We start from the raw sequence: 22,263 nt of genomic DNA, 5'->3' as shown, positions 1-22,263 counted from the left end.
ATTCAGTCAGGCAGTCTGGTAAGGCTGGGGAAGATGCATATGGAATACTGATGATGCAAGATATTGGATGTATGTCCAGACCATGTCCATGCATGTGCATGAAATTTTGTAGGATGGCCTCATACTGGGCCTAAGTTTACACCCTTAAAAAGTTGGTGGTTTATGATGGATCAGGCTTAAATATGTTTAGAACTGATTTTCAGCAGTTGCTTGAGTGATTGTGATCTGACATCCATGCAACCCATGGTGCATGCACATAACCCATGGCAAGCTGGACTCTCCATCTTTAGGGGCTCCTTTCCAATAGCAAAGCAGTCACTGGCAATAGCAGTGCAAGGAGATATGTGGTGTAAATTATTTTCCAGGGCCAAAGCACAGACAGAGGTTTCTCTGTGAGCTGAGAGTGCACAATTACACCTACACAGCAGTTGGCAATTCTACAAGCAAGAAAGATGCCCAGACAAATGCAGCAAAGGATTTTATCCAGTATCTGGTCAGAACTGGTGAAGTTAATCCCACTGAGGTTCCATCAGAGGTGAGAAGCATGGAACTGTTGTGTGTCACTGTATGTACAGTGGATGTTTTCAGTGATATGGACCCAATCTTAACCTTATTTGGACTGTCAACACATTTGGGAAGGGCTGTATGTGATGCCCTGTGTTGGTTAGTACTGTAAAATGCCAGGTCAGTTGCTGCTTTTGTATGCACAAAGTCTAAGTGTAAAGTTGCCAGCAGGGTGTGTTGTGCAGTTTCTTCCATGCTACTGTGTCATATTCAACCCCAAATGCTAGGAACAAATTTCGTGGTAGATTTAAACCCCAGGTCATTATCAAATGGGGGCCAGATTGACATTGATGGTAATGATTGACATCACAAGTGACAATTACTGAATGATGCAGTCTTTACTTCCTCACTAATGTCATGCACTCCTTGTCAGCTGTTTTTCTTATGCCAGCTTTGCACAAGAAACTATGTTGTATTCTCTGAGTGACCCTGACCTGGCACCTGTTGGCGGACGTCTGACGTGCAGCGGTCTGATGTGCAGCATTTGTTTTCGGAAGGTGGCAGGAGCGCCGGCGCCGGCGGCGACCTCGCAGCACGGGTTCGCCGCCACCCCGCTGCAGCCGGTGCCGCAGCTGCACGAGCCAGGCAATGTGTACAAGTGAGTGGATGCAATGTGTACAGGTGAGTAGGTAGCTGCCTGCTGAACCGCATACCTGCATCACGTGTGAGGGAGGTATGATCCGGTGATCCGGTACATGTCGCGCGGCAGTTGCCGCCGCGTTGTGTTTCGGTGCGGTTTTCACGGGTCTCCAGAGGACGTCAGAGGTTGAGGTGCCAGTCAACTTGTGTGCCTTATCTTGGTCACCTGCATTTCCTTTCAAGACGTCACTCGAAGACTGAAGTTTGGATATAGTTTGTACCTGTGGCTTCGTTTCAAAGTGTGTCATTATGCCCGTGATGCCAAGGCATTCTGTTTTGCAGGCCCATCAATTCAGCCCCAAACTCAACATATTTGGACAAGATTGTGGCCATGAACAAGAAAGAGGTTGAAGGGGTGAGTTCCATGGGGGGGGGGGGGCAAAGGCATTATCACTCATTTCGAGTTTTCCTATTGAGCAAGCATCTACATTAATACCATCTTTTGAGCGCCTCACCTTACACAAACAAATGTGACAAATCTCAAGTACATTATGCCAGTCTGGTTTCCCCTGACTCCTGCTCATAGCTAGAAGATTACCCGCCCAGAGCACCTTTGATGCCCGACTGGCTCACTGCTGTGTGTTGCCACTGAGTCCTAATTTCAGCAAGAGGATGTGGACATCAATGCCAGCATCCATGGCAACTGGAGCATGGAGAATGCCAAGTCAAAGCTGCACCAGTTCCTGCAGACCAGCCGCGTCCAGGCCGACTATACGTACTCGCACGTAGGGCCCGACCACAACAAGTGAGTGGGTGGGCGGCCGGGCCGACACGGACCTCTGTCGCCAGGACCGGGCCGCTGAGCTGAGCCGCTTCGGCTGCAGTGCTCGGCGCCACCGGCAAAAACTGGCATAGATGGACCAGTATGAAGAACAGTTTTCAACTCTGATGATGCTAGTTGCTTAATTGCTACGTTTTGGTGTAGAGTGAGTGCGGTGTGTTTGATCATGCTGTTTTGTGTAGCTTCAGCAGGAGGAAGCGTGATGACAAGCACCGTGATGTATGTGCTGACCATCTCTGTGAACGGTCGCATGGTGTCACGCAGCAGCCGTGATGTGTGTGCGGACCATCTCTGTGAGCGGTCACATGGTGTCACGCAGCAGCCGTGACGTGTGTGGGGACCATCTCTGTGAGCGGTCACATGGTGTCACGCAGCAGCCTTGGCCGGCTGGCCAGTGCGACCGTCGGCGCCGGAGTCGGAGGGAGTCGCCGGGGCCGGCCGGCCGGCACAGAGCCGCCGCCGCCGCCGCCGACGAGTGGGCCCGGCCTGGCCGCGCCGCTGTCGGGCGCGGCCAGGCCGGCACCCCTCGACGAGGCACCCTTCATGCTCGGCACCCGGTCGCCGCTGACCGGGCCGGGTGCCGTGCGTGTGTGTTCCAGACCCGTTGGCCGGCCGACCGGTCCCGGCGCCTCCCGCCCCGTCCCGCCCCGTCGGCGGCCACCGCCGGTGAGTCGTGCCGCGGCTCCGGGTCACTCGCTGGTCAGTTGTTGGTATGGACGCCGCGTAGTTATTGTTTTGCGGCTTAGGACGGCTTGTTTTGTGTACGTAAGTCCTGGTGTTAATTGTCAATGTGTTGATCCTGAGGTCGAAGTTTGTAAACCGGAGATTGTGGCATATCTTGATTAGAATGAAACTGTGCTTACTATTTTGTTTGTCTTTTGTGCACAACACACCAAATCGGCCAAAACCAAGTCATGTGATTACATAGATATAACGGGCACTGCGAGGGGGGAGGGGCAGGAGTCAGGAGGCAGGACCTCTCCCCGGAACCCTCCGTTGCCCCCACTCTTTGACACTAGTGACTATCATGTTGTGTTAATGGCGTGGCCCATCACATAAGCAGTCTCCACCCCTCCGAGCATTGGCAGTCGCCCATTATTTGAAAAACTGGCGACGACTCGAACATATCCATTAATATTCTAAGCGCAGCTATATCTGTAAGAGGCCATTGTGTTGAAGCGGCTCATCACAAATTCAGGAATGATCATGTTGAATTCCATGGATTCGATTGTGTGCCGGGTAGCGTGGTGTTAAAATGCAAGCGGTCTACATGAAACGTATAGGGATGGCGATCACTGCATTGCGCCTGGAACTCAGTTCTAACCGCGGGGGGTGTCACACCGCACGCGGCTGGTGACACCGCGTGGGGACCCACGGTGGTCCCGTGTCCGTCACCACGTCTCCTGGATGTGCTCTAAGTATTAAAGCTTCATACAACATGTCTGTGCCTTTAAAAGATCGGTCAACGCCACATGGCTTGACGCAACATAGATGCGCTCTCCATGCTATGGTTCATCGGCTGTAAACGGACTGATGCAGCCAGTCTTTTGTGATGTCAGTTACCGCTGCGTCATGGCCGCGTCCTATGTCCGGATTGCGTCATATGCGCGCTTTCGGGACCGGTAACAGTAAGTCTGACATTCGGATCTGTGTTTGCTATGTTCGCCTCGCTTGAGGCCATGTCGCCACCCCTTGCCGTTCGCCCCGTGCTAACCGCGGTGCCGTGTTGCAGAAGCTTTGTGGCCGAGATGGGCTTTTATGTGCGTGAGCTGAGCAGAAATATCCACGCCAGGGAGCAGGGCTCCAACAAACAGGTACGTGGCGCATTTCTTTCTAGCCATTTTCGTGCTGTTCATGACATGCTTCCGTCTCTAGGTCGGTCTTTGACGTCACTAGTGGGCTGCTGATCGTGGCTGTAGGTCGGTCGGGACTAAAAGGACATTGTTCTAGCACCCTCGATCGCAGCCACATGTATCGTCATCGCTGCTAGTGAGTGAACGGCCAAGCTACGTGCGTTGCTCGTTATGAAAACGTCAACTCGTTACGCGCCGTGCAGCTGGTGAAAATATTTGTGGGCAGGAAGACGACCGGATATTTTTCTACGTTTGTTCGTCTTTGAGAAGGATTCCGTGTGATAGGTGCTTGTGCCGCGTGCGACGCCTTTGCGATGACCTTGCGACGGCCCTGTCCCCAATGGTGCCATGTCGGCTCAGCGACCGTGCCGGGAGTGGGCGGTGACGACGGAGTTACGTCACCCCTGCGAGTGACGTCTCCCCTGTCGACTCCAGGCGGCGTCCAAGGCGTGCGCTCTGTCGCTGGTCCGCCAGCTGTTCCACCTGGGCGTGATCGAGGCGTTCTCGGGCACGCTGAAGAAGGAGCGCTCGGACGAGATGCCGGCCTACCCAGTGGCACTGGCGCCCGAGCTGCAGAGCCAAGTGGACGCGGTGCTGGAGAAGCTGGAGCTGAAGCTGCCGGAACTCGTGAGGGGGCGGCGCGACCCGCCAGCGATAGGAAGCTGTAGGCGTGACTTTTAAGCAAGCGTCGGGTTGGTAGCCCGACATCCGGGTATCTGAGCAAAGTTTACAGCCCGCTAGCAGCTCTCGTGAGGCGGCTGGAATACCGTCGGCGTATAATATTGCGAAATTGATGAGAAAAAATCCCCAGACTTTGGTGATGTTCCTCGGATTGTCCTGTCATGCTACTGTACCAAGCATGTCTCCGCCTGTAAATGCTTCTTCCTGAATCTTGTGCCCTTGAAAATCCTCCTGGAGCAAAGTATCAGCGTTCGCGTCAGTCTCCCCTTTCCGCACTTGTGAGATTGGCGGAAAGACCGCCGTAGTGAAGTTAGCCGCCGTGCAGGCGGCGGTGACAGCCGTGCCGGCCGCCGTCCGCAGAAGCCGTCCGTCGACGAGCCGGTGTCACTGGTGAGCGACACGCGGCTGGCCGACTTCCAGGCGGCCGCCCAGCCGCAGCCGGCCGGCGTCGTCTCCTGGTCGCCGCCGCAGACCAACTGGAACCCGTGGACCTCGTGCAACATCGACGAGGGTCCCCTGGCCACGGTACGTGGGGCCGCGCACCGCCGGACGCGTCGGCTGGACCGCGGGGCAGCGGCTCTCTGACCCATCGTTGGTTGGCGTGCGCAGCGCGTCGGTCGTGTGGATGAGGTCACTTGGGCAGGAGCATGGGCGCCGGACAGTGGGCCCCCAGTCCTGCGGCGCGTCCCCGTTGCCGGCTAACAGTCGGCCCGCACCAGCTGCTGCCCTCCGGCGGTACGTGCCGCCAGGCTGGGGCCGTGTATGTCAGTGTGCTGTCACTCTGCGGCAGTCGCTGCGAGTCGGCGCCCTGCCGGAGAAGGTCGGGCGGGGCAGTGCTATGACGGCGGCGTTCTTTTGCTGCGGCCAGGACCTGGGAGGGTGGCACAGGGTCTCAGACGCGTCTGCTCCTCGTCTGATTCTCTACCCGCTGCTGAGCTGCGTCGACTCCCTCCCGGCATGTAGGTGGCCTTCTCTGGACGGGTGTCTGACCTGATCTTCGCCTGTACCTCCCCCGGCTCTGACCTGTGCCTGACCCGCCCGTGACCCGCCCGTGACCCGCCCGTGACCCGCGTCCGGCCCCGACCATGCGTCAGGCAACGCTGGATGCTATCTCGGAGGACCTGTGCACCAGCTACCAGGACCAGCTGAAGGAGGACGCAGCTCTGCAGCACATGGTGGAGCAGCGGCGCCAGTTGCCGGTGGCCGACTGCCGCGACCACATCCTGCAGACCATCTGCGACAACCCGGTGGTGTTGATCCGCGGCAGCACCGGCTGCGGCAAGACCACCCAGGTCAGTCGGCCGGTCGGCCTCGCCGTGGCCGGCCCCGTGTGTGTGTGTGTGTGTGTGTGTGTGTGTGTGTGTGTGTGTGTGTGTGTGTGTGTGTGTGTGTGTGTGTGCGTGCGTGCGTGCGTGCGTGCGTGCGTGCGTGCGTGCGTGCGTGCGTGCGTGGGTGCGTGCGTGCGTGCGTGCGTGCGTGAGTGCGTGCGTGGGTGTGAAAGAGAGGGAACTTGGTGCGGGTTCAGAATCAACATACCTGTACATGTCCTCTGGTTATTCTGCCGTCCGCCGGCCTGTCCGCCCCGGCGCGTGCGCGGCGGCGGCGGCGGTAGCGCCCGTCGTCGTGGGCTGACGGCGGGCGCCCTCCGCCGGCCGGGCCAGGTGTGCCAGTACATCCTGGACGAGCACATCCAGTCGGGCCAGGGCGGCCACTGCAACATCGTGGTGACGCAGCCGCGCCGCATCTCGGCCGTCTCGGTGGCGGACCGCATCAGCCAGGAGCGTAGCCAGCCGCTGGGCCATGCCGTCGGCTACAGCGTACGCTTCGAGTCGGTGCTGCCGCGGCCGTACGGCGCCATCCTCTTCTGCACCGTCGGTGGGTGGTGCGGCGGCGACCTGACAGCGGCCGCACCAGTCCGGCCCCTGCGCGGGCCGGCTGCCGGTCTGGTGCGGCGCAGGGCGCAGGCCGGAGGTGCCGGCCCGATTGGTGGCAGGCTCTCGCTCGCTTGGTGACTGGCTTGCCCGCTGCGTGGGAATGTCAAGTGTATCAGGCATGGCCTATTTGGTTTTGCTGAATGGGCGCAAACCGACCCCGGCCGTCGGCGCGCCCTTAAGCCCCAATCATCAAGGTCGTCTTCATCGCTTGTTGGTGTAAGATTTTCCTCACCATGTCTGGCGTTCTTTCCGGGACGAGTTCGCTGAGCGTAGGTCCGTTCGTGGTCGACGTGCCCCGAGCGGTCTCACCCCTGGCCATCCCACGACTCAACTCCATATGCCCTGACCCGACGTGTCATCCGTACCTTATCCGCCAGCATCATTCTTTTGTTTTTGTTTTTCACTTGTTTTAACACGCGCTCGGGTGGGGGGTCAAATTGACCCCCCGAAGGTTTTTTCCAGAACAGTTTCCGAACGGCGCGGCGTAGCCGCGCCAGATTTTGCATAGCTGCAGACAATTGAATAGCGGATGGTTTAACATAAAAACTCAGATGTTCCTTGTAAGGTCGCTGACCTATGGCTAATTGACCAATTGTCATTTATGGCATTTGTACAATTACATGTCAGTTGTAATATGACTAGTTGACCCCCCCCCCCCCCACACCCGAGCGAATAGTATCTAGCCGGCCACCCGGGCGCGTGTTAAGCCGCGCACTGCAGAGCGGAAGAGAAGCCGCGCGTCTTATCGAATAGTTGACGCACCAGAAAAACGCACAAAGGCGCTGTGCGCTCAGGCGTCTCGATATTATGCTATTAATACTGTTAGTGTTATATCAAAATCTCAGAAAAACGCGTAAAGGTGCTGTGCGCTCAAGCGGCTCAATATTACAACCTGTAGATGCGTGAAATCCATGAAAATGTTTGAGTAAATATAAGAGTGCTTGATCTCCTGACGAGACTTCGGGCAGTTATCTGGCTGTGTGCTGCCGCGGCCAGACGCCTCGGTATGCACCCGACGTCGCCATGTTAGGAGTCAATGGCTTACCTACAGCACTCCGATAGCAGGACCTGACCCAGTCCTGCATGGCCGGGGGGAGGGGTGTCACCCACCGGTGCGGTCGGCGGTGCCTGATGACTGGCCGCACGGGCTGACGGGCGCACGCCGGTGGCTGACAGGGGTGCTGCTGCGCAAGCTGGAGGCCGGTCTGCGCGGCATCTCGCACGTGATCGTGGACGAGATCCACGAGCGCGACATCAACTCCGACTTCATCCTGGTGGTGCTGCGAGACATGGTGCGTGGTGCGGAGCGCGTAGTGCCGGTGTTTGGAACACTTCCCGGATGCGCGCATCACGCCTGTCGTACCTGCACTGATAAATGTGTCTTCTTCAAGGAGGCTGTGGGTTCTGCAGCCATATACATATAGCCATGTACAGCCACACAGCTTTTCAGCCATGTTCAAACCCAGTTAAAAGGCTAGCCCGTAGTTATGAACGTCAAATGCCCGCAGACGTCGGTGCACCCCAACTCCCCGTAATCGTCACCACCCATCAAGAGCGCGTTGAAGTGTGACGGGAGACCCCACACTAACCGAATTTGGCGGTGGCGGGAATTTGTGCGCGCGCGGTGTGTGGCGCGCCCGTCAGCGCGGCGCCGCCGGCGGTGGTGACTGGCACGGCGTGGCGCTGCCGCCAGCGCAGGTGCGCCAGTACCCCGACCTGCGGCTCATCCTGATGTCGGCCACCATCGACACCAGCCTCTTCATCGACTTCTTCGGCGGCTGCCCGGTGGTGGAGGTGCCCGGCCGCGCCCACCCCGTCCAGCGTGAGCTCGCGGCGACGGCGGCGCCGGACAGGCACGCGCGCCGGCCGACCCGGTTGGGTCCTCTGTCGTGCGTCACGCTGGCGAGGGGAAGGGGGGGGGGGGGGGGGGGGCGCTGGCGTGAGTGAGCCATAGAGTCGACCGTTGGGCGGACTGACCTTGCAGTGACGAGCTGGCAGGGGTGCGTGGTGATTGCAGGGTCTGGTTTTACTCGTTGCTAAAAGTTCCAAGACCCGCTCACATTTCTCGCTCCACGTTTGCCGATCACGAGGCGTGGCCTCTCCTGCGCCAAACACGCCGCGTGTGACGCCGGCCAGTGATGAGCTGGCCCGCAGTCGGCGGGGCTGGCCGCGCGCTCTCATGCGAGGGTGGCTGCTGACCGGTCTGCGCCCGGCCGCCGCCGCTAGAGTACTTCCTGGAGGACTGCGTGCAGCTGTGCCAGTTTGTGCCGACGCCCGACAATAGGAAGCGGAAGCGAGACCGTGACGATGACGACGACGAGGCCGGCGGCGGCGACGACGACGCCAACGCCAACCTGAACAAGGTGAGGCAGCGGGCACCAACTTCAGCGGAATTCTAGAACAGTTTCGATATCAACATGATTTTCGATGGATCTCCGCCATCGGGGTGTTCAATAATTTTGGGCGGTGCTGTTCCCGCTCAGCTGGTAACGTAACCAAAAGCACAGCATGAACGAACGACAGGCTGGTGGTGTCGCGGGTGGCTTCAGTTGCATGGCCGACCGGGAGGGGGTGGCACCCTACCGTAGATCTGGCACGAATGGTGAGAGCCTGACCTCCCGTCCCCGGTCAGGTGGTGGACGCGAGCCGGTACGACGCGGCCACGCGGCAGACCATGACGCAGCTGCTGGAGCGCGACACCAACTTTGAACTGATCGAGGCCCTGCTGCGCTACTGCAAGGGCACTGGAACGACCGGCGCCGTGCTCATCTTCCTGCCGGGCTGGAGCCTGATCTTCGCGCTGATGCGCCACCTCCAGCAGAGCTCGACCTTCGGTGAGCGATCCGGACGGCAGGACGTCTCGCGCCGGATGGGCGCCGGAGCCTGCGGGCGGGCCGGCATCGGGGCGGAGGGCACGCGTTCGATGTCGCGGAACGCGTCGGGAGGGCCCGCGAGTTCCGTCTCGCAGTGGCGCGACTGAAATGACGTGCGAGTAGCTGCAGCTATCGGGACCCCGTGAACGGCGGACGTCCGGGGCAGTGTCACGAGCCTGTGTCGGGGTCGGACGTGATATGTACGCCAGCTGTTGGGCGCGTGTCCGGCGCAGCCGACGCGTGACCGGCCGCCTCCGTCGGCGCGCAGGTGGTCCCGGGTACCTGGTGCTGCCGCTGCACTCCCAGCTGCCGCGGGAGGACCAGCGGCGCGTGTTCGACGCCGTGCCGGAGAACGTCACCAAGGTACGGCCGGCGGTGGCCGCTGTGCCCCGGCGGCGTCGAGCGGTGGCGGACCGTGGCAGCCGGCCTCGCACCGAGTCCCAGCGTCACGGGCGGAGCGCACGACCGCCAGGGGCCGCTGTCGGTCGGAAGGGCGGCCGACGCCGGGCCCGGAGGCGTCGTGCGCTGGTCTAGAGCGGCGCCAGAGTGTGCCGCCTTGTCCCTGACGTGGCACGTGCCGCGTGAGAGCTCCAGAGCTCACCGCGTTGACCTTGTGCGTGTGGTCTTGGCGTGAGCGGCGAGGTTGACGGGTGGCTGCCGGCCCCAGATCATTCTGTCCACCAACATCGCGGAGACGTCCATCACCATCAACGACGTGGTGTTCGTCATTGACTCGTGCAAGGCCAAGATGAAGATGTTCACGACGCACAACAACATGACCAACTACGCCACCGTTTGGGCGTCGCGCACGAACCTGGAGCAGCGGCGCGGCCGGGCCGGCCGCGTCGGGCCCGGCTTCTGCTTCCACCTGTGCAGCCGCGCCCGCTTCGAGCGCCTGGAGGAGCACATGACGCCGGAGATGTTCCGCACTCCGCTGCACGAGGTGGCGCTGACCATCAAGCTGCTGCGGCTGGGGGGCGTCGGCGACTTCCTCTCCAAGGTAAGCCGGCGGTGCCGTGGGAAACGGCGGGACACCGCACCGCTGTCTGGCCATGTGCTTCTCTGCGAACGCGTTCGGGATTGGGCGTCGAGCGCGTCAGCACGAGTGCCGGTGCACCTCTGGTGGCTGTGTGAGAGTCCGCGTGCTGCTGGGTTATGTGCACGTATGTGTGTGTGTGGGGGGGGGGGGGGGGCGTGCTTGCATGCGTTTGTAGATGTGTTCGTCGTCGTCTGGGAGTGCGAGTCTCTGTTTGGGAACATGCCTCCGTGTTCGCCAGCGTGACTGCTTCCCGGCCGGGCGTGCGTACGCGTGTGAAGCGTATGCTTGGGTGCCGTCGGGGCGTCAGCGGATGTCGGGCCCAGAACTCGCGCCTCCCCTCTCCTGTCCGAGCGCCGGCCGACCTCTTGCTCCACGCGCTCTCGCCAGGCCGTGCAGCCGCCGCCCATCGACGCCGTGATCGAGGCCGAGTGTCTGCTGCGCGAGATGCGCTGCCTGGACGCCAGCAACGAGCTGACGCCGCTGGGCCGGCTGCTGGCGCGGCTGCCGGTCGAGCCCCGCCTGGGCCGCATGCTGGTGCTGGCCTGCTGCTTCGGGCTCGGCGACGCCGCCTGCACCATCGCCGGCCAGGCGGACGGCCAGGACGTGTTCCAGTCAGGCCCCGACCAGCGCCGCGGCAACTACCACCAGCGCCGCTTCGCTGGCAACCGCTGCTCCGACCACCTGGCCGCGCTCAACGCCTTCCAGGTGACTTGGGGCGCGGCGCGGGGTGGCGTCCGCCGCCGCTGCCGCCGCCGCCATGGCGTGCGTCTCGGCGCGGCGCCGACCGGCTGTTGGCTGTGGTATGCAGGACTGACCTTACGCTTTTTCATGCTTTGGGTCACGCTGTGGATTGGATTCGGGCCCAGTTTGACAGAGAAACGCGTCGGTGGGTGCGTGTTTCGTGATTGGGCTGTGATGTGCAACCTTCGACCCGGCTCCTAACCTGTGAGATGTGCTGTCCCTCTGACCCGGCTCCTGGCCCGGCTCCTAACCCGTGAGGTGTGCTGTCCCTCTGACCCGGCTCTTGACCCGTGAGGTGTGCCGTGACCCGGCTCCTAACCCGCGAGATGTGCTGTCCCTCTGACCCGGTTCCCAACCCGTGAGATGTGCTGTCCCTCTGACCTGGCTCCTAACCCGTGATATGTGCTGTCTCTCTGACCCGGCTCGTAACGCGTGAGGTGTGCCGTCCCCTGACCCGGCTCCTACCCATGAGGTGTGCCGTTCCTCTGACCCGGCTCCTAACCCGTGAGATGTGCCCTCCCTCTGACCCGGCTCTTGACCCGTGAGATGTGCTGTCCCTCTGACCCGGCTCGTAATGCGTGAGGTGTGCCGTGACCCGGCTCCTGACCCATGAGGTGTGCCGTCCCTCTGACCCGGCTCCTAACCCTTGAGATGTGCTGTCCCTCTGACCCGGCTCTTGACCCGTGAGGTGTGCCGTCCCTCTGACCCGGCTCCCAACCCGTGAGATGTGCCATCCCTCTGACCCGGCTCTTGACCCGTGAGGTGTGCCATCCCTCTGACCCGGCTCCTAACCCTTGAGATTTGCCGTCCCTCTGTCCCGGCTCTTGACCCGTGAGGTGTGCCGTGACCCGGCTCCTGATCCATGAGGTGTGCCGTCCCTCTGACCGGGCTCCCGACCCGTGAGGTGTGCCGTGACCTGGCTCCTGACCCGCTCCTCGGCGCGCAGGCGTGGGAAGAGGCGCGCCAGGCGGGCGAGCAGGCCGAGATCCAGTTCTGCGACTCCAAGCTGCTCTCCATGCCGGCGCTGCGCGTCCTGTGGGAGGCTAAGAACCAGCTGAAACAGCTGCTGGTGTCGGCTGGCTTCCCGGAGGAGAGCATGCTGTCGCAGACACTCAACTGCTGGGGGCCTGACCCGGCGCTGGACGTGCTGGTGGGGCTGCTGGCCGCCGGCACCTACCCCAACGTCTGCTACCACAGGGAGCGGCGCAAGGTGAGCTGGCCGGCCGTGGCGCGCGCCCCAGTGGCCGCCTCGAGCGCGTGCCACAAGCGTCAGCGGGCGAGGTCGTCAGTCCAGCTGTGGAGCGTCACTGGCGGTCGGGAGCTGCTCTCTGGCCGGTGGGATAACTCCCAGCCGGCACGTGCCTCCGCTGGTGACAGCTGTCGCGGGCGTTACCAGCAGCAGATTGTCGACCGCTGCGACTGGTGTCCTGACGGCCTCCCGCAGGTGCTGACCATGGAGTCCAAGCTGGCGCTGGTGCACAAGGCGTCGGTGAACTACAGCAAAGTGGACATCCAGTTCCCGTCGCCGTTCTTCGTGTTCGGCGAGAAGATCCGCACGCGAGCCGTCAGCTGCAAGCAGATGACCATGGTGACGCCGCTGCACCTGCTGCTGTTCGCCGCGCGGCGCGTGGAGGTGCACGGAGAGGTAAGCCGCGCGCAGCCGGCCGGGCCGCCGGCTGCCGTCTGCCGGTTCGCCGGACTTGGGACGGCGTGTGTCTGTGCTGGACGGCCGTGTGGACAGCGAGCTGTGGCGCTTGCTGGGACGGCCAGTGACCGACGACCGAACGACCGCGGCCGCCTCTCGTCTCACGCCGGGCCCTGGCCGCCGCCGGCCGGTTTGACGTCAGCCGGTCGTTGCCGCTGCCGCCCTCGGTCCGACCGCTCCTCACAGCCCCGCCGTGTGTCCGGCAGGTGGTCAAGCTGGATGGCTGGGTGAACCTGGGCATGCCGGCGACGGTGGCGGCGCGCGTCGTCCTGCTGCGGCCGGCGCTGGAGCAGCTGCTGGTGCACGCCTGCGGCGACCCTGAGTCGGTGGCGCGGCCCAGCGACCAGGACGCCGCCACGATCGCCTGCGTGCGCCAGCTGTGCCGCATGAACGCTGCGCGCCACGGCCTTGAGCCGCTGGCGCCGCCCGTGGCCGGACCAGCCGCCAGTCGGCCGTTCCACGGACCGAGGCCGCGCCTCGACGGACCGCCGCCAGGTCGGTGCCCCCCGCTTGGGGCGGCGGCCGGCCACGAGACGCTCGAAGCCGCGGTGGCCGCGTGTGAACGATCCGAAGATGTTTTTTCGGGGCACTCCCCGGCCTAAGGGGCGATCTTTTGTTGGGGAACGGTTTTGTAAATGACTGTGGGGTTGGGGGTAGAGCTGATGGTCTGACGAGCTATTCCCCCTCCCATTTTTCATAACGGATTTAGCCCACTTAATTTTAAAGACAAACAATCTACTTTTTGATGTTTGCATTGCTTTTCGAGTGGTCATTCATTAAGTAGCATAGTAGTCATGCAGGGACGAAACCAAAGGGGTAAAGCACTGGAGACACGTGCCCTTTCTCCTGGGAAGGCAGCTGCGCTCCGCGAGCGGCCACGTAAGGTCAGGGAGTGCGTTCTTCTATGACAGCCGTGAGCAGCGGCGATTATTTTTGTTTGTGGCGACGGGGACGGGGGACTCCATGAATAACTTAAGTTGGCCCCTCTCTCCAGAGCTTTTTGGTTTGACCACGTAAACCTTTGCTCGCCTCATGGTACTACGTGTGGAAAGGCTATTACTTCGCTCCGCCGCTCAGCTGCTGCGCTTTTCGGCTGCCGGTTTTTGGCACAGCGAGCAAACGGGCCTTATTACGTTGGGGGGGAGGGGGGGGGGGGGGAGCGGGAGGGGTACTGTAGTGTTGCTAGGTGCGCCGCTGTATGCGACGAACATACCTCTCTGGGTTAATAAACATCCGGCTACATTAACGGATCGGGTTCGGGTTTGGGGTTCGGGATCGGATCGGATCGGGATCGGGTTTGGTAGGCAAACAATTCCGCCGAATTACGCAAACGACCTCAGTTTGCTCTTTCTTCGCCGAGTTAGGTCACAGCGCCCCTGTGCAAACGATGTTTTTATTCAATATACGACTTAGGCGTGACATGCGAGCGATGCGCAAGAACTTTGGTGAAAATTCGGGGTCGTACCCCTTTTTCAACACAGCCTTATGTCATGACATTAACGCCTTGTCTGGACGTATGCGTGTATGGGATTGAAGCTAAAGATATATTTTTTCAATTTAATACATAAACTGAGTGTAAAAACAGTGTTGGGACGAGTGTTCTGAAGCTGTGGCGTAGAAAATGTGTATTATTGATGGGACGCCTGATGGCATGCTTATTATTAAATTCCTGACGCGCCGGCGCCACGTGAACTATCTTTAGAATACATCGGAGTTGATTGGAGAGGTTATCATGGATTGCAAACAATGTTCAAAGAAGATAGTATTTTGTGATGGCTAATGTTCTCTCCTTCTTTTGCGATATGTTAGCCAAAAATATTGTGGGGCAAGTCAAGATGAGGGGGGGGAGGGGGTAACTTAGCATTGGGAGGAGGGAGGCAGGACCTTCACAAAATAATATAAACTGACACCCTTTGTTATTATGATCGTCGCAATTAGTTGGGCGGTGATGGTACGGAAAGGTTGAGCGTGGTGTCAGTGATTTCATCGTTACGTGGTTTCGGCAACGAACCATGCGCTAGAGTGGTGACCTCCGCTTGCTTTGACGCGTCCCTCTTTGGCCTCGAGCGTGCAGCGGCCGCGTGCGACCACCGGCGCCACTGGGCTCCATCGGTGCCGCCTCCCTGACGGCGGCGTGCATTGCAGGTGGCCGCGGCGGCTCGTTCAACTCGATGTTCGGCTCGTACGGCGGCGGGTACCGGCCGCGGCCGCGCGGCGGCCCGTCCGGCGGCGGCCGCTGGCCGGGCTCGCGCGGCTGGCGCGACGGCTATGGGCCGCGCTACTAGCAGCGATCGGCCAGAGTGAGGGGTCGGCAGGACCCCCCGGCCACGAGCCAGGCAGCAGCAGACGGGCGCGGCGGCGCGCCACGAACGGGGCGCCCGCCGAGCGCGGTCCAGCGCTGAGTTTGCAGCAAATGGACAGTGGGCAAGCGAAGTTGAAGTTCAGGAAAGGTTCGGAGAATGTGTTGAAGCTTGCCCTACTGTGGCAGTAAGTCCCTCGACCGGAAGTCGTCGGTTATCGAAGGGTTCTGCTGATGTTTGTTCCACATTGCCGCTTAAGTTGTCCGCCGTGCGTGGTCTGCTATCGAAAGTGGGGAAAAGTGTGTGGGGAAGTACGTTAGAGTCCCCGGATGCGTGACTCGCGTGCTGGAGCCCGCGTTCTCCGAGGCGGTGGTTGTTATTCGTTTGCGGGGTCGCAAAATAGCACACGTCACCACTGTATGTAATGCATGCTAACCTGGCTTGCTTGTGCCCGTTCTGCCTCAGCCCGGTTCGTATCATGCGACCTGTGGTATGTGCCATTAGTTAGCCGCTGTGAGGAAGCCCACAGTCTCGTCACGGCTATGGACGCCTTTCCGCGTTCAGCCAGCTTCAGACCTCAGCTTAAGGCCATCTGGCTTCAATTTGTGTAACGGCTGGCGGTGCACCATTTATTTGGCTGATAGTGGCGCGTCAAGCTCTTTCATTTCTCGACCAGCTGTTTCGAATGGTGGCCGCCTCAAAGGCGCTGAATAACGGGCTGACACCAGGCGAGACCAATTCAGCCGGGTGTTACGGTTAAACACAATGGGCATTCCAATTCTAGGCCATGAGTGATGTATGGTGTTCGGTATATTGCGTGAAGCAGGACGATGCATTCTGTTAATGGACAACTTCTGTGAAATACACTTTCGCTGTTCGTACGCTTGGTCTTGTGGGCCCGTGTCGGAAGCCATGCAGGAATGAAACGCCAAGTGGGTATATATACATATATATATATATATATATATATATATATATATATATATATATATGGGTCAAGGGTTAAGTCGTCAGATGTTTTTGCAGTGTCAGAGATGCGAAGTGCGTGGTAATTTAAACGGAGGAGTGATAAGAAACCCACAGAGTACAACTGGCGCTGATTGTAAGCACCGCGGGTGCCTGCTGCTGCCGCCATTGTAATGCATTGAGATGACGGTATGCGATGTCCGTCCGACCGCCGCACTGCGAGTGCCTAAGTACGTGCCACAGAATGGCCAGAAGATCGTGCAACGAGGACACTAGTACCTCTGGTCGGGGCCGGAGGCGCAGGGATTCAGTGGAGCGACAACCGTATGTGACAGAAAATGAGCGTTCTCCAGGCATCGACATGTATTTTCTTGAAAGTTATGTTTCACACACTAAATACATCATACGGATATACACATCTGCAATCGCTGCTCCTTCTGCTAAAAACAGCCTCGAGTAGCAGCACTCTGTAACAATCGCCGCCAGTAGCAGTCTCAGCGATAATCTCTGTCAGCAGTACTCCCAGCAACAATCGTTGTCAGCAGTACTCTCAGCGAAAATCGCTGTCAGCGGTACTCTCAACAATAATCTGTCATTATCACCGCAGGTAATGGCTCCCGTCAACAGCACTCGACAGTTCCCTTCTGCAGTACTACCCCCTAGTAACAGTACCCTTTTACAACCCCAGTGGCGGCGCGGTCAGCAGCGCTCCCAGGAACAGTCTCGGCTGGCAGGAGTCCTAGTAAGAGATCCTTGCGCTAGTACCATTCCTGGGAGCCGGATCACCATTGCCTGTCAGCAGTCGCCCAGTGACAGCGGCAGGGCAGTGTGTTTCCCATTAACGATCCCTACATATCCTAGTGACGGGTCCTTTCAGCAGTAACGACCGTGGGAGCAGTTCGTCATTCCTGGTCGGCAGTGCCCTCAGAAACAGCGCTGTGCACAGTGGTACCATCGGCCAAGACTAGCGGTGCTGCCAGCCCCTGCTAGCGCCAGCGCCAATCAACAGTAGTCCCAATCGCGGTGCTCTTGAGGTCTGCACGCTACTGGACACGTGCGCAGCTTCTCGCCGCTGCCTCCGCTGCCATCCGTCACCACTTGGCCCACGTAGAGGGTGGTGTCGTTCTCGGTCCGCTGCGTCGGGAACGGCACGGTGTAGCCCGGGAACCGCTGACACGTGTAGCTGTCGTGCTGCACCGAGTCCACTGCGCCGGGCACAAGGTCAACGGGTGAGAACAACAAACGCCAGGACCGGACCGCCAGGGCGCAGCGAACGGTGTGAGGTGACTTCGATCCGGCATTCAGACGATGTTACATTAAGGTCGCAAGCGTGGCAGCCACTCGCCAGCCGAGTGCGGTCGGCCTCGCACCAAAATCGGACAAAAGACGCTGGTTTGTGGCTGTCGTCTCCAGCAGCCGGGGCTCAAACACGCTGCCGCGAACGGCTGGCAGCCTCCGCCACGAGTCAAGCGACGGGGTGCGTCGAAGTGTCCAAGGTGGTGTTGTCTGCGCAACGTCACAGGTGTATGTTAAATGTATGTAAGAGCTGAGGCCTCGCTCCTCTCAGTGACGCAACTCGCGGATGCTGCCATGGGCCCGCTGCAACCAGCATGAACACAAAATGCGATCGGTGGGCTGCAAACACCAGCGCTCTAGGCAAAAGGAGGACAACGAAGAGTTCCAGGACAAAGGAAGACAGTGGGAGCGTGGTCGAGCGATGAAAACATAACCTGCTACTAACCGGACGCGTGGTTCCAGACGATTCCGTGCAGCGCCCGCTGGTCCCAGTTCTTGTGCCTCGCGTGGTCAACCCATCCGTTCAGCTCGGCTTTGAGTCGCGCCATGAGCGGGCGCTTCTGGCCAACTTTGGCCCCCCACAGGCCACCTGGCATGGTGATCTGCCGACATCGGGTACACCGAGCTCACGCGTCCGCCGGCGCGACGGCGGCCGGTGGCACACCCACGGCCACAGAGGCACACCCACAGACACAGGCACACCACGGCCGCATGCTCACCCACGGCCGCAGAGGCACACCCACAGACACAGGCACACCCATAGGCACAGGCACACCCACAGGCACAGGCACACCCACGGACGCAAGCACACCCACGGACGCAAGCATTCCAACGGACGCCGCGCACCCACGCACGCAAGCACACCCACGGACTTAGCTCGACACCAAACAAGATATATAAAATACGCTCACTGTTGGTACCGCATAAGAAGGCGGTCGATGATTTTGCAAGTTTCCGGTCACTGCAGCCGTCAGTGATGACGATAGTGGTGGCTCTGCTTCGGGTGTGGCAACAGAAGAGCAAGGCTCGTCGTGGACGTTTAGCATTATTATTTTGGTGTTGGTGACGCATGGAACCATTTGCCCATGTGACGTTCCCACACCTCAGAGTGCAATAGTGCCCAAATCGAGTCAATTCCGAGGTTTCATGTTTCCAAGCCGCACTCCTGGCACCATTCTATGCCGGTTTGTGACAATGTTCAAATTCTTCCGTCGCAGTCACATGCCACAACACGAAGGTCACTGGCAAGCACGGCATCAGTACGGTCGGGGGGATGCACAAGCACCTACGCTAGATCGCCGCCGCGCTGCACGGTGCGCTGCCCTCACCAGGTGGTCCCAGTGATCCCTCATGATGTGGAACGTCTCGGGGGCGTGGAGCCAGGCGGCGACGGCGGCGGCCTCACGCTGTGAGGGCAGCGAGTCCAGGTCCCGACTGACGAAGACGTCCACCAGTGGGTCGTCTAGCGGCAGGAGGCGCCACATGGCGCCGCTGTACGCGCCTGGTGCTGGCGCACGGGCAGGCAGCGTTACTCGGCGCCGCGGCGGTCCGCAGTCCGCCAGAAGCGAGTCGCGCGCGCCGGCGGGGCGTCGCCGGTCACGTCAGTACAGACATTTGCGGCCGCACGGGCGCCGCGAGCCCGAGCCGTGGCAGCGTTCAGTCGCGACTGTCCAGCGCCGGCCGGCCGCGAGCGCGGATGTGTCCGCGGCCGGGCCGCCAGCGCCCGGCGCCGAGTCAACTGCGCGGGCCGCCACCGCCCGGGCGGGCATCACGCGGCGACTTCGAATGACCAGGGGACCACAGGAACGGTGATGTCCCGGCCCGGCGTAAGACGTCAGCACACGCTCCCAGTGCTGAAAAAGCTTCTAACTGGGTCCGCTCTATCCAGAAAGGATTGACGTTTTACGGGTTTGGTCTGCTATGTGGTGACGATTTGAGAACTGCTGCATTGCTTAATGCGATGGTGGTGGTCACTGGCTCGCTTGAAATTTGAAACTTCGATGCAAAATATCATAGGTCTGCGTAGTTTTTAAGGTGCGATATGCTCATTTTCAAATTCAAATATGACAACTTATTACCCTGCTCGCCAATCCAGTCTTTCAAGGCAAACCCCAAAACTGCCCGCGCTGCAACGCTGGGGGCTGTGGTATGTAGTGTAGGCTGGGGACCAACGGTCCATTGGGAAGGGCATCGACCGTCTCTCTGACCCAGTCTGATTCGTCGTTCTGATTTCAGCGGAATCATCCCAAGTCTCGCCCCGCTGACGCCTCGGTACGCTCCGCGCCAAGCAGGTCCAGCGAGAGAGAGAGAGAGAGAGAGAGAGAGAGAGAGAGAGAGAGAGAGAGAGAGAGAGAGAGAGAGAGAGAGAGAGAGAGAGAGAGAGAGAGAGAGAGAGAGAGAGAGAGAGAGAGAGAGAGAGAGAGAGCGAGAGAGAGCGAGAGAGAGAGGGAGAGAGAGAGAGAGCGAGAGAGAGAGAGCGAGAGAGAGAGCGAGAGAGAGAGAGAGAGAGAGAGAGAGAGAGAGAGAGAGAGAGAGAGAGAGAGAGAGAGAGAGAGGAGAGAGAGAGAGAGAGAGAGAGAGAGAGAGAGAGAGAGAGAGAGAGAGAGAGAGAGAGAGAGAGAGAGAGAGAGGAGAGCTAGGTTTGGCGTGTCATTGTACTGATGGGGCCTTACTACACACCGCAGCCACCGGCCGGCTCGCGCGCGGATGGCTTCCCTACCTACCGTCCCCATCGTAGCTGAGCACGTGGCAGAGGTCGATGTTTGCGTGTCGGCAGGCGACGCGGGCCAGGCGGGAAGCGGCGCACCGTCCCGGCGAATGTGTCGTGGTATACCCGCACGCGCCAGCTCGGGTACAGTCGGTCTGAGAGCGCCGCGTTCTGGTCCAGAGCCTGCCGGCAGCGCCGATCAGGTCCTGCCTACTGGCGGCTGGCAGTCGGCACCAGCTGCGCCAGGAACCGCGCGCCGCACCGGGTGGAATCGGAGTCGACTTCAGCATTGAGAAGGTCGCCTCATCGGGGTCGGAATACTGTTTTTGTTCTGACGCAAGTCTCGGGCATGGCCGTCGTCCGTTCGCTGTTCGCCAGGTAACCAAATATGGCCATGTGTGCTTTAAAACTTTGCAGGGTCAGACGCCAAGAAACATTTGGCATGCATCGGCGGCAGCTCAAATTACGCGGCACTGCGAGCCTGAAGCTCTGATCGTACATGTCCGTGTGCACGTGTTGATTTGGTGCACTGCTATTTTACACGTTGCATGACATACCCAGTATTAAGGGCCTTCTGTAGCCGAGATCACGCGGTGTCCAGGTGTGCTCTAACGCGCACATCGTGCTGTATGACTGTGGCAAGTCAATGCCGGGCTCACAGTTGAGTGATGTTGATTGACGACGTGAATGGACCCAAGCCGGCTCTAAGTGCGCGAGCAGTGAACACTGGCTTAGGTACATGTGTTAGTTACATGTGATACGTGTCACACTGACTTAGTTACGTGTGGAGTTAACAGGCGCGTGCGTAGCACGCAGTCATGTACTGATTGCTAGTGTATCCTTTGAGCGCATTCTTTACGGACTCGGTCCTGAAGCTATGCCTGAGGTATGACGCACGACACAACGATCAGCGGGCAGCAGTTACCATGAGCAGCGCTTCCCACGCGTCGGTCTGGTTCACGTCCGTCCACGCGTCCATTTGGAACAGCGAGTACGAGACGACCCGCTGGCCGGGAGCGTGGCGGGCCGTCAGCAGACAGGCAGGCTCGCTGCTGCTGTCCAGCGTCACATCCAGCCAGCACGGATCGTCGTCGGCAACGACGGCGGCGGCGGCGGCGGCGGCGGCCGGCAGCGGCGGCGGCACGCCAGCCAGCATCGGCGTGCCGACCGGCCCGTCGGCGGCCGGGGCTGGCGCACTGGGCAGCTGTCCGGCCAGCCCCAGCAGCAGCAGCGCCGCGCACCCTGTCATCAGCGCCAGCGCCCGGCGCCAGGACGGCCAACGCTGCAGCTGGCTCATCGCCACCGCCGAGCGCTGTCCTCTGCCCGCAGCCTGTCCGTCACGTAAGTGCGAAGTAAGTCAGCCTATTCGAACTCAGTGTCCGGTTCGGATTTGCACCAGATCTCTCCCATGGGAAAACCACGTTGAGCTTGTCACGCATGAGCCATACTCTTTATCCAGGTCACTTACTTTGGCCTGCAAAGGCTGCTGAAAGGTGAGCATTGGAATATCCTAGCCTTCATTCGTTTATCGAAGACATCCAACAAAATGAGTATCATATTAACACTGGTTAAGTTTATTTCATTTAACTTTTGTCACACTTGCAAGAACTTCATCACGTCCTAAGATCAAGGTCACACAAAACGGGGTATCCTGGCAGTTGTTGGCTTATGAACCATTTGCAACAAAAACGCAGCATATTCAAAATCATATGTGACGGAAATCTGCTTCCGTCACATACAGAAATAGCTCTCAAGGTCAAAAGCAAAAATCGCGTAAACGGGATATCCCGGTAGTACTTCGATTATCAGAAATTGTAAGAAAATGAGTTTCTGGTTATAATAGTGATGCCCGCTTTTGTAACACATGCGAAAGTTCGCTCAACGCTAAAGGCCAAGGTCACATAAACGGGATAACCTGGAATTTCTGTGTTTACGAAACAGGTGTAACACAAGATCAAAATATTGACGCTCATGATGTGAACTTTCGTCACATCTAAACAATTATCTTTCAATGCCAAAAACAGTCACGTGGACGGGAGTTACCCTGACGCTTCTTTGTTTATAGAATCATTGCAACAAAACGGTTGTGATATTGACGGCCACAATCTCCACTTTCGTCACACCTCAACAAATTGTATCTTGAGGCCATAGGTCAAGATAAAATAAAGCGAGGTACATCGGCAT

General features: G+C 59.5%; 2 protein-coding genes across 3 annotated transcripts in view; one reads left to right on the top strand and one right to left on the bottom strand.

Annotated features, from left to right (window-relative positions):
* Window positions 1–15,721, top strand: part of mle (dosage compensation regulator mle) — an 18,856-nt gene extending 3,135 nt beyond the window's left edge. Inside the window, exons 3-24 of the mRNA XM_037223581.1 lie at window positions 7–18; window positions 366–535; window positions 1,059–1,162; window positions 1,486–1,558; window positions 1,809–1,948; window positions 3,717–3,798; window positions 4,273–4,464; window positions 4,879–5,043; window positions 5,613–5,810; window positions 6,180–6,393; window positions 7,629–7,744; window positions 8,151–8,274; window positions 8,679–8,815; window positions 9,085–9,286; window positions 9,594–9,688; window positions 9,993–10,325; window positions 10,752–11,069; window positions 12,052–12,315; window positions 12,550–12,750; window positions 13,017–13,305; window positions 14,956–15,027; window positions 15,675–15,721. Of these exons, the coding sequence (XP_037079476.1) occupies window positions 7–18; window positions 366–535; window positions 1,059–1,162; window positions 1,486–1,558; window positions 1,809–1,948; window positions 3,717–3,798; window positions 4,273–4,464; window positions 4,879–5,043; window positions 5,613–5,810; window positions 6,180–6,393; window positions 7,629–7,744; window positions 8,151–8,274; window positions 8,679–8,815; window positions 9,085–9,286; window positions 9,594–9,688; window positions 9,993–10,325; window positions 10,752–11,069; window positions 12,052–12,315; window positions 12,550–12,750; window positions 13,017–13,305; window positions 14,956–15,027; window positions 15,675–15,721 (3,548 nt within the window). The remainder of the gene's footprint in view (window positions 1–6; window positions 19–365; window positions 536–1,058; window positions 1,163–1,485; window positions 1,559–1,808; window positions 1,949–3,716; window positions 3,799–4,272; window positions 4,465–4,878; window positions 5,044–5,612; window positions 5,811–6,179; window positions 6,394–7,628; window positions 7,745–8,150; window positions 8,275–8,678; window positions 8,816–9,084; window positions 9,287–9,593; window positions 9,689–9,992; window positions 10,326–10,751; window positions 11,070–12,051; window positions 12,316–12,549; window positions 12,751–13,016; window positions 13,306–14,955; window positions 15,028–15,674) is intronic.
* Window positions 15,722–16,430: 709 nt separating this feature from the next.
* Window positions 16,431–21,167, bottom strand: LOC119100931 (uncharacterized). 2 transcript variants are annotated; one of them, XM_037224139.1, is made up of 5 exons: window positions 21,005–21,167; window positions 20,096–20,262; window positions 18,701–18,879; window positions 17,818–17,974; window positions 16,431–17,281 (listed from the first exon to the last, which is right to left on the bottom strand). In XM_037224139.1, exons 3-5 carry the CDS (start codon window positions 18,854–18,856, stop codon window positions 17,079–17,081), a joined length of 516 nt encoding a protein of 171 aa, XP_037080034.1. In that variant the 5' UTR covers window positions 18,857–18,879; window positions 20,096–20,262; window positions 21,005–21,167; the 3' UTR covers window positions 16,431–17,078. The 2 variants fall into 2 exon arrangements, with proteins under 2 accessions (XP_037080034.1, XP_037080035.1); XM_037224140.1 differs by having other exon boundaries at window positions 18,701–18,873.
* Window positions 21,168–22,263: the final 1,096 nt, after the last annotated feature.

The sequence above is a fragment of the Pollicipes pollicipes genome, unplaced genomic scaffold (genome assembly GCF_011947565.3).
Source record: "Pollicipes pollicipes isolate AB1234 unplaced genomic scaffold, Ppol_2.1 Scaffold_4881;HRSCAF=5763_pilon_pilon_pilon, whole genome shotgun sequence".
NCBI classification, from domain to species: domain Eukaryota; kingdom Metazoa; phylum Arthropoda; class Thecostraca; order Pollicipedomorpha; family Pollicipedidae; genus Pollicipes; species Pollicipes pollicipes.
Note: the sequence above shows the minus strand (reverse complement) of the source record. Positions and strands in the feature narration are given on the sequence as shown.